A 9,823-nucleotide genomic window follows, 5' to 3' on the forward strand; every position below is an offset into this window, starting at 1 on the left:
AAACGTAGCAGTACTGTTATGATTTGTAGTGTAACCAGGCTAGAGTTTGTACTCCGGTGGTTTTTCCAGTTCAAAGAGTGTGTTTTAGGTTCGAGGAGACTTCTTGTGAGGAGGTGATGCGTCAATCTTGGTCTACGGATCGTTCAGGGCTGCATTAGTCCCGGTTTATGAATAAGATTGCTAGTACACGGCTTGGCTTGTTGAATTGGAAGAGCAAAGTGTTAAGGTCTAGGCTTCAGGAAATGAACTCTATTTGAGCCAAGTTGTCACCTTTTAATTTGGCTGATGTTCAAGAGAGACAGACTCTACAACAAGGTCTTGACTGAGGAGGCAAAGCCACCAGACAAGAGTTCATCATTTTCGGTCCTAACCAGGAGAGCAAACCAGGACTGCCAACCGGGCAAATAAAAAAAATAAAAGAGGAATTTTAGCATCCACTTTTCACTACGTAAAGTGTTAACTTGTGTTGAAATGGAGTGCCAAAATCAATACCAAAAATAACAGAATTTAAACACTACTGCCAAATTTGAGAGTAATTTAACCTGCAGATATGATCTGTTGAATGTACTCACGGATACCTTCTAACTACTTCCAAACTAATGCGAGACTTAAACAGCAAGAGACTAATCTGAAAATTATATGTGATGAGTTCATGTGTGAAAAGCCACTCATGCTATCATTTTTTCTTTTTGTATAGCAAAATACAAGAGTACCTCTGTACCTCAATAATGTGGCACCAATAAATCCCTCCGTGACAACAGTTCTTTTGTAATCACTGATTCTGCTATACAAGCCCTTCAACTTTAACATTTTACTCTGGTTGTGAGATGCACCAAATAAACAACCGATGCAATCTCTCTCCTATTTAACAAGTGAATGTTAAAGAAAGGCGCGTTCCATATTCACAGCCTACAACTAGAGATAATATTCCTGTACTTTGGCTACATCAATGAATCTAGTCAGTCGAATGCAAATTTTTCATCTAAAGAAGCTTGCCATTGTAACAATTACCTTGCATGTGGAGCTCGACTAAAGCAAAGGAAATGGCAACAAACACTAACTAGAGGAAATGACAAGCTGCAGGGTGGATCCTTGACTAGCTCATTTGGCTTGCTAAAAGTGAGGTCCAGAAGTCCCAATTCAAGTAGCTACTTACACGTCCAGTTACTTAATATGTTTCATGGACTCCGCCACAATCACTACTTCCAACAACTGGGTAAGATGTCGTCTTTTATCAATCACCAAGACAAATCAAGTTGAATAAACTTCTTGTAAAAGTTACGTATTCTTGTTTGGAATAGCAAAACAAATCAGGCATGTATTCCTTTCGGTAGATTGCACAAGACATCCTTGAAAAATCAGGCCTTCCATCTGCAGCAAAATATGATGAAAAATCAGGTAACAGTTAATAGAAATATACTTTGTGTAAACAATGACACAAGGCAGATAAAACAATCAAATGAAGATAATCAAAGTTATCAAACCACATGATACGGCAGTTAAGCATTAGATAGTGCTTTAAATACCAAATCATATCACAGAAATGCTTGGCTGCCACATCAACTGTCGACATCATGTGCTTAGAAGAATAACAATAATAAAACAACAAGAAATCAGCAACTTCAAAAATATAATTTTGATACGCATGCAGAACTATAGACTAATAATAAATCATATCATATCAATGTTTAACTGCCACATCATGTATTTTAGATGTAGTTACATGAAATGAGTTCATCTACCAGTGTTCTCCATGATAGTGTGAAATCAGACAAAGAAACAAACAAGAAATCAGCAACTTCAATATAAGTTTGATAAGCCTGAACCATATACTGATCCTAATTGATATCGACGACATAGCTACAGTAGTCTATAGACAGAATAGGTAGCAGCCAATTACCCCCTCACCATAGAAAAAAGAGAGGCTCATAGTCAACATCTTCTATTTTGATGAAATAAAACACAGCAGTCCACAACAAGACCACTCAGGGATCCATTAAGTATGAAGTGATGGTAAATTCTGCTCCTCTTCCTTGTGAACTGCGACTTCTTACACAGTAAGTGAAACTTCTATTCCAATGCTGTACATGAAACCAGTCCCAACTGATGGATCCTTGCACAAGGTATTCTTTTCAGACCTTTTATGGAACTTGGGGTAAAAAAGCAAAACTAGCCCAATGATAATTTCAATAGAAGTAGAAAAACTCAGTTAAGCTCTATCCTACATCCTACTATCCCAACATAAACAACAAAATCAGCTACCACTTTCAGATCCCACTTAACCTTCAACTAAACAATCCACCAAACTTCCGGAACAGGTCTGTCAATATATTCAGATAGCACTCTACACATCCTTGATGATCTAACTGTTGGACGGAAGCAGGTAAATGGAAAGATTTTTCTCATTCAGACATCTCGTTATATTACTCATCTCTTGTTATACAGAAGGTGTGTCTTCTGTCTACCTACAGACATCTCTTGTTCTATATTCTAACCAAAAGAAGACAAAGTAACAAAATAATAAAGCAGACCATACACCGTCCAAACAAGCTAGGTCCTCTGTCCCACTAATAGGCAAAATTATCAGTTTTATAGGCCGGCACAAAGGCTGCTCGAATCGCCTAAAGGAAATACTGCTATTGCCCTTTTGACTATGCTCACCTTCACTCAACTGCATAAGCATCTTTATCTGACAACTAATCCTTTAAAGAGAGCAGATCAAGATCTCATCTCATCCTAGCCTTGAGATATTCTGGTTGCTTATCTGACAACTTTTTTTCAGTAAATCAAACTGTAGAAATTTCAACATGACCTGCTAAATTACGGACCAATCAACTAGAGTGTTTTCTCTATATAATCTAAGACTAAAAACCCTGTAAGCCTAGAAAAAGGAAGATAATGAAATAAGCTCAGCATTGTAACGGATTAATAATTCACTAATGGTTGATAAAGTAAACTAGTTGAAATAGGTAAGAATCCAGATGTAAAAGACAATTAGTTTAAACAGAAGCAATTTAAACCAGAGGCAAGGGTATTAAAGAGGCAACATGAAAGAGCAGAAAATAAGCTACTATGTCTAGCTAGAGAAAGACAGAAAATTCCAAAACTATGAAACCCATAAAAAATGAGACAGGATACTTGCCTATAACACCAAACCAGTAGCTGACCTCTGGTCCAATGGCATGCCACCATTCCTTTCATGAGATATTCCAGTGTCATTTCAACAAAAGGAGCAACCTTATCAGGTTATGCGGATGGCTAGAGATATCTTGGTGACAGAGACAGCAAACTCACAGCTCACAAAGAGGAACAACAACTACACCAGCAGACATGAGAAGTAGCAAGATGGCATTCTGATGAATCCCGGCATTTTATACACTACGTTGAATAGATACAAGGTTATTCCTAATCCATGAATTTCCATCTCCTCTTCTTTGAATACGATCTATTTACCTCTGGCCTCACACCTCAGCTCCACATCAGCAAAACCCAACCAAAAATCATATAGGTGAAAGAAACACAAACACTTCAACTCAATTCCAAGAAACAAGCTAAAAAGAGGAAGAAAAGCTTCCACTTCCAGCCTTGCATTTGGAAGAAGTTCCACCGAAAATAGCAACTCCCAATCACCCCACTCAATCACATTCCTAGTATTGGCTAATACATAACGGCTGCAAAAATCTCACTTGGCCATTTAGAGCACAAGGAGCAGTGTGGTTTAAAGTACATCAAGATACATCAACTTCTGAATATGAAACATCTTCAAGCAAGACCCAGAAAACTTCAGCTTAACCAACCACTTGCCGGTATCGTCTCCATATAAGAACATTGTAACAGGGTCCCATGTAGACATATACATATTGCAAACAAAAGCAACAGATACAAGCTGTACTGCTCAATGAAATCAAGGCCTGAGCTGGCAACACTTCTACAATCCATTCTTCTAATGCCATCCAAAGCAATTGGTACTACCAAGAACTTTTCAGAAAATTGTAAAACTAATTCCAGCTGCAAATCTTACCTGGAAAGATAACTTCTAGTAAAATACCTACCTATATAAAGGCCTGAAACTTACTTCTAAAGCATAACATCTTCCTAGCAAAAGATTTTCAGGACTCCTAGTTATAACAATATGTTCATTTATGCAATTTTCTAAATTGATCAACAGCTCGACCTATTTCCTCAAACTTCCATAAAAGCTAAATACTAACTAGTATCCAGAAGATGGAAGTCAGATCTAAAATCACAAAATATATTTCAGCTGATCTTACTAACGTAAAATCCTATACTGTGAAATGAACTGCCAGCCTAACTCTTAATCTCCAATAATATCCAGAGACCGAAACCGGCAACAAGGAATTCCATAACAAAGAATCCACATGCCCAATTCTGAATGCCATACGTTGATATATTCTCAAAAAAAAAATTGTACAGGAGGCAAGAAACAGCCACATAGCTTAAATTCCAACAATTACATCAGCTACAACAATGCAGATCACATTAGAATCATACAATGATTACAATCCCGCATCATCAAATTGCTTCAGTTCTACGGCACAACACACCTGCTCCAGCTCTTCCGCAAAACGTATCGAAATATATATTACGTGGACAAATTTAGACAAAATACCAAGTTCATAAATAAAAAAACCACATAATCCTAAAGCTGTTTACTTCTAGCCACCAGGAAAAGAAAGGAATAACCGCAATGAAGAACTCAAGAGACGGTTACGAAAGACAAGACAACTCATTATAAGTCATGTGGTCACAACCTATGTAAGACATAGCTGATGCAAATGTAAGAACAGAAAATTCCATATTACTATCACAGACATGGGATATATTATAGCAATCAAGTAAAACCATATTACCTATATTCATCAGTTTATGATGACTAACAATGTATCAAGATAAATATAAAGGCTACTGATCAGGAGTGTGCTCATAGATGAACCTATAAATTCTTGGCCATAATCTCCAGACGACGAGCAATCAAAAGTAACATGTAACTGTGTCATTCAAATAAACTCTTCCGCATTTCAACGACGAGGCATGCGCAGCTTTTCCGAACCTCCCCACAAAGTTGGGCCTGGGCCTGGGCCTTGCCCATACATCGGTCCTTTATCAGGCATACCCTAATAAGGAAAAAAATAATAAATAACATTTCAGAGAACAAGGAAATATAATGAAAATAGAATCACCCTCATAAGTAAACCATGGAAACCATTTTATGAAAAGGAAAAGGTGAGATAACAACATTATCGAGAAAAGATAAACATGGAAATTTAGTAATTACAAAAATCCCAATCAAAAGTCCAATTATACAAGAAAAATACCATATGCATCCCATATCCATCTCCATATGGAGCAGGAAAGCTTCCATCTGGGCTGCTGAAACTCATCCCGTATTGTCCACCTTAAAACAACAAGTATGAAAACAGTGAGATATGAATGAATAGAACAAAATGGAACAACGTAACCCAAATAAGGAAAACACAACTCTGTTTTTCCTCCATTGTAAAGTACTAGATAGATACGAAAAGTAAGATATCAACCCCAATTCCTAAAGATGGGAGTACAGATCAATTTCATAATCTGGTTAACAACAGGAGACTACCTGCACTCCACGGTCTACCATCAACTCTAGCAAGTTCTGCACGAAGTTTCTCAACTTCACGAGCCATAGAAACTAGGTTATTCTCCATTGCCTGTCTCTGTTCCATAAGCTCAATATTTGCCTTCTTTTCATAATCAATTGCACTTCTACAAAACAAAAGTGATACCTTTGTCTATTAAAGGTTGATCTAATACAATTCTGATAGATATATGCGCCAAAAAAGTTGCTTAAAGACAAAGGAAATAAAGAAAATCAAAGATATTCAGGTGCATACCTAGCATGCATAAGCTCCTGGTGCAGACCATCAATCTCAGACTTTAGCAAAGGAATCTGTTGATTATCAGATTGCAACTTTACGAGGTCCTGTGTGAGAGTCTGCACTTGTGTGGAAAGTTCCTTCCTAACACCATTCAGCTTCTGAATTTCACCGCGTAGTTGTTTAGCCTCATTTTTAAACGGCTCAGCTCCCCGAAGATCAGCTTCCAATTTTCTTGCTTTCTCAAAGAGCTCCCTCGACTGCAGTTCTTCCTCGGCGCGAATATCAGAAAAGGCAACATTCATGCGATGAATTTCCTCCTTGGCAGCGCCAAGATCATGCTGCAATGCCATTCGGTCCTCCACCAGCCTCCGGTTATCAGCTAAGAGCCTCCGAATCTCAGCATGCTGCATTTCAAGTTCTTCCTCCAACAATGCAGGATGGGGCAGCTGCCGGGGCACAGGAGGGGCTCTACCATAAGGTCCTTCAAGAGGGTAGCCACGCCGGTCAATCATGGCTTCACGCGGAATGCGGTGCCTCCCTGCCATCAGAGATGTTTTCCCTGAAAACCCACAAAACTTTAGACCAAAAAAACAACCCTCCAGATTGAGCATGCAAGTAATCAAGTACTGAACAGTTCTGCATATATAGCAATTGCAAATCAGCAAAGAATGTGCACAGTGGGGGTTTTAATCAACTACACAATTCAAACCCAAATTCTTGGTTTCTATCATACAATTCAATTCAACTAATAATCCCCACTCAATATCTTTATGGGTTAGTTTGAATTTCTAGAAACTGAAGCAAAAATTGGACAAAAGACAACTTCTTTTATCGTATTTTCAACTTCTCAGGGCCAAAGAACCGTACTTTAGCCAACTCTTCACTGTTTTATAATCAATTAGAAATATAATTCGATAAGAGGAAACCCCTAATTTAATTTTCCTTCATTCATCTTCTCTGAAATTAAAAACGACAAAAAATAAAATAAAATCCAAAAGCACGATACTTGATTGGTCTAAACGAGCGTAAAAGGGTAAAACCAGGATGCAGACCTTGTTCTTGGATCGAAATTTTGAAGAAGAGCTGAGGGCTTGAACAAAATTGAGTGTGTGTGATTTGTTTATCAAGGTCTTTCTTTGCCTAATGAGGCTTTGTAGCCCTAGTGCGACGTCGTATTCGTGGCAGTTAGATTCTGTTAATGTTTCTGGTGACCACCTCAGGCTTTAGCTTATTTGCACCAATATCCCCATTTTTAATTCACACCCTCTTCGTATCACGTATGTATCGTATTCGTAGTATATATATATAGATAAAGCTTTGGGAGTTGGAACTTAATTGGACAATTCTAGCAATATAAAGCTTTGTATTCACAAAGTGTTGAATTCTCAACAAAAAAAAAAAAAAATACAAAGTGTTGCACACTTGCACCCTAGATAGCAAGAGTCTGGCATTTTTTTTTAAAATAGTTTTTATGGGGCTTTTGATGACAATTGCTAGGCAAACATGCATCCCATTCCCAATTTTTAGTTAAAGGTTTCATACCAAAAAGTGTTTAAACATATTTATACGTAGCATTTAAGGACAATATGGTCATCAGCAAAGAGATGTGTGTTTACATTCTATTTCTCATGGGAGTTTTCTGGCGACAAAATTTTCATCGACACGGCCATATATGACCCTTTTTATTTCATCGGCACGGCTATAGTCTAGCATGTTTGCCGACGATTTCGTTGGTATAAGCTTTTTTTGTCGGCAAATTAAAGCAATGTCCAATTTTATTATTTTATGAGAGGCTTTCAAACAATGAAACCTCCCATAAAACAATGAAATTTAGTCACCAAAAGCATTGCCGATAAATTATGTCTCTTTTTATTTTTCTAAAAGACTTTCATATGAAGAAATTTATTCGACAACAGCATCACGGTAACGATACTTAATTAGTTTCGTCGCAACAACTATGTCCCTTCTCATTTTTTTTTAATTTTTATATTGAGGCACATATCTACATTTAGACCAAAAATCAGTAACACGTACGAAAGTACGTTTGCTAATATACTAGCTAGCTTCAACCATAAGCATCTTACGAACATGAGTACATCCATATCTTAATATACTTATTTCTTTTCATAATATCGCGCGCGTGCACACACACACCAATAGGTTTTCATTTTTCCAAACACAAGCTTATATTGAACTCGATTAATTCATTTCCATATACACAAGCTCGAACATTATGGCAGCTGATGAGCTTGTTAGGGTCTTGCAGTGGCGGGCACAATGTCTTGGTGGCAGGAAATGGGATGGCATCGATATACTTAGTATCGTTGTCCTCCTAGCTATCCATTGCCTTGTTCTTCTAGCGCTGTTTCATTTCAACTGGTCTGCGTTTTGGGTGACCGTAGCACTCTATTATGTCACAGGTGTGGGTGTAACTCTCTCCTTGCATAGGAAACTTGCTCACCGAAGCGTCAAGCTTCCAAAATGGCTCGAATACTCTTTTGCCTATTGTGCCGTTCTCTCCCTTCAGGTTTGTGATCGATCCAATTACTAGAAATTAGTTCACCTCTATTATATATACAAGGTCAACTAGGCAGTTTATATATAATTTCCCAGCAGGACGTTTGTACGTATTGATATGCATCTAGCATGCATATTGTTTTTGGTTTGTAGGGAAGTCCACTTGAATGGGTGAGCACACACAGAATCCATCATCAGGTCAGCGACACATGGAGCGACCCTCATAGCCCCATTAGGGGATATTGGTTTAGTTATATTGGTTGGATCTTTGCATATCGATCATTCTCGGTTTGCAACTCTCTCTCTCTCTCTCTCTCTCTCTCTCTCTCTCTCTCTCTCTCTCCCCCAAAATATTGTTAAAGAAGCAGTGGTACTATAGGTTTCTTGATTATACGTACCTCTTTCACTCGGTTACTCTTGCATGGAGTTGTACTGTATGTAGTAGGAGGATTACCCTTTCTAGTTTGGGGACTGGTAATTGACAATATTGTTTGCTCTTTAATTACTGTTGATGGAATATTTTTTTTTCATCTTAAGTAGCTTTTTATCTTGGCAGGGTGTGCGGCTAGTATTTATTTGCACACAACTTTTTCAGTAAACTGGGTTTGCCACAAATGGGGGAAGCAAGTTTGGGATATTGGTGATCAATCTAGAAAACTGGTATGTAAATATATTGATGTCTATTTGAAGGAGAATGATTTCAGATTTCTACATCGACTAATGGGTTTATATTGCTAGGTTGTTGGGTTTGCTAGCATTTGGAGAAGGTTGGCCCGGCCAATAACCACCATGCTTTTCAACACTCAGCTCAGCAAGGCCTGGAGTGGTGGCAAATTCATATTTTATGATACATAATTACGTTTCTTGAAGTTGTTGGTTTGGCAACAGACGTGAAGCTCCCAACTGAAATTCAGAAGAAACGAAAAGCTTTATAAATCTCCGTGCTACGGAGGGATCTTTTGTTATTAAAAGTGAAATAAATAAAAATTCAATAGATTTTGTCAGCATTTAGTCTATTGGTAAGGCAATGACAAATAATCCAATTAAAATTGAGATTGATATTGTGTGTCTTGATCTTAATTTGTTTATTAGTTTAGCTATGCTTAATCTTGCTTATGATTTTGGTTGCCTTTTGATTTTATTGTTTATTCTACGGAGTCTTGGCTTTATGTCCCCTTTAAGTGTTATTTGTTTTATCTAATAAATTTTATTCATTTGCCATAATATTTTCTTTGAATGGACGATGATTGGCTGACAATTTATGTTGATAATAAAAAGAATTACAATGTAAACAAAGTGAGTTGCATGAAAAAAAAAAGTATATATCATATGGGTGACACGACAACTGAAGAATCTCAGTTATGACTATACAAAATTAATGATCCATTTCTGGAAAGAATTAAGAGCAAAAAAGTTGGCATCGATCTTAC

At 37.4% G+C, this 9,823-nt stretch overlaps 1 protein-coding gene across 3 annotated transcripts; it reads right to left on the bottom strand.

The window, feature by feature from the left end:
* Positions 1 to 635: 635 nt before the first annotated feature.
* LOC112187217 (protein FLX-like 3) lies at positions 636 to 7,084 on the bottom strand. Of its 3 annotated transcripts, none has more exons than XR_002931021.2 (6): positions 6,929 to 7,084; positions 5,892 to 6,435; positions 5,618 to 5,763; positions 5,337 to 5,416; positions 4,955 to 5,135; positions 636 to 1,371 (listed from the first exon to the last, which is right to left on the bottom strand). XR_002931021.2 is itself a non-coding variant. In XM_024325914.2 (5 exons), the coding sequence occupies exons 2-5, from the start codon at positions 6,419 to 6,421 to the stop codon at positions 5,040 to 5,042; spliced, it is 852 nt and encodes a 283-aa protein (XP_024181682.1). In that variant the 5' UTR covers positions 6,422 to 6,435; positions 6,929 to 7,084; the 3' UTR covers positions 4,761 to 5,039. The 3 variants fall into 3 exon arrangements, 1 of the variants encoding a protein (XP_024181682.1); XR_002931020.2 differs by having other exon boundaries at positions 4,872 to 5,135; XM_024325914.2 differs by lacking the exon at positions 636 to 1,371 and having other exon boundaries at positions 4,761 to 5,135.
* Between the last annotated feature and the right edge of the window lie 2,739 nt (positions 7,085 to 9,823).

This window comes from Rosa chinensis, chromosome 2 (assembly GCF_002994745.2).
Source record: "Rosa chinensis cultivar Old Blush chromosome 2, RchiOBHm-V2, whole genome shotgun sequence".
In the NCBI taxonomy this organism is placed as follows: domain Eukaryota; kingdom Viridiplantae; phylum Streptophyta; class Magnoliopsida; order Rosales; family Rosaceae; genus Rosa; species Rosa chinensis.

Coding starts and splice junctions, on each gene's coding strand:
- LOC112187217 (XM_024325914.2), bottom strand. CDS start 6,421: ATGGCAGGGAGGCACCGCATTCCGCGTGAAGCCATGATTGACCGGCGT. Junction 5,764..5,891: donor CAGGAGCTTATGCATGCTAG/GTATGCACCTGA, acceptor TTTGTTTTGTAG/AAGTGCAATTGATTATGAAA. Junction 5,136..5,336: donor ATGGATATGGGATGCATATG/GTATTTTTCTTG, acceptor TTTCCTTATTAG/GGTATGCCTGATAAAGGACC.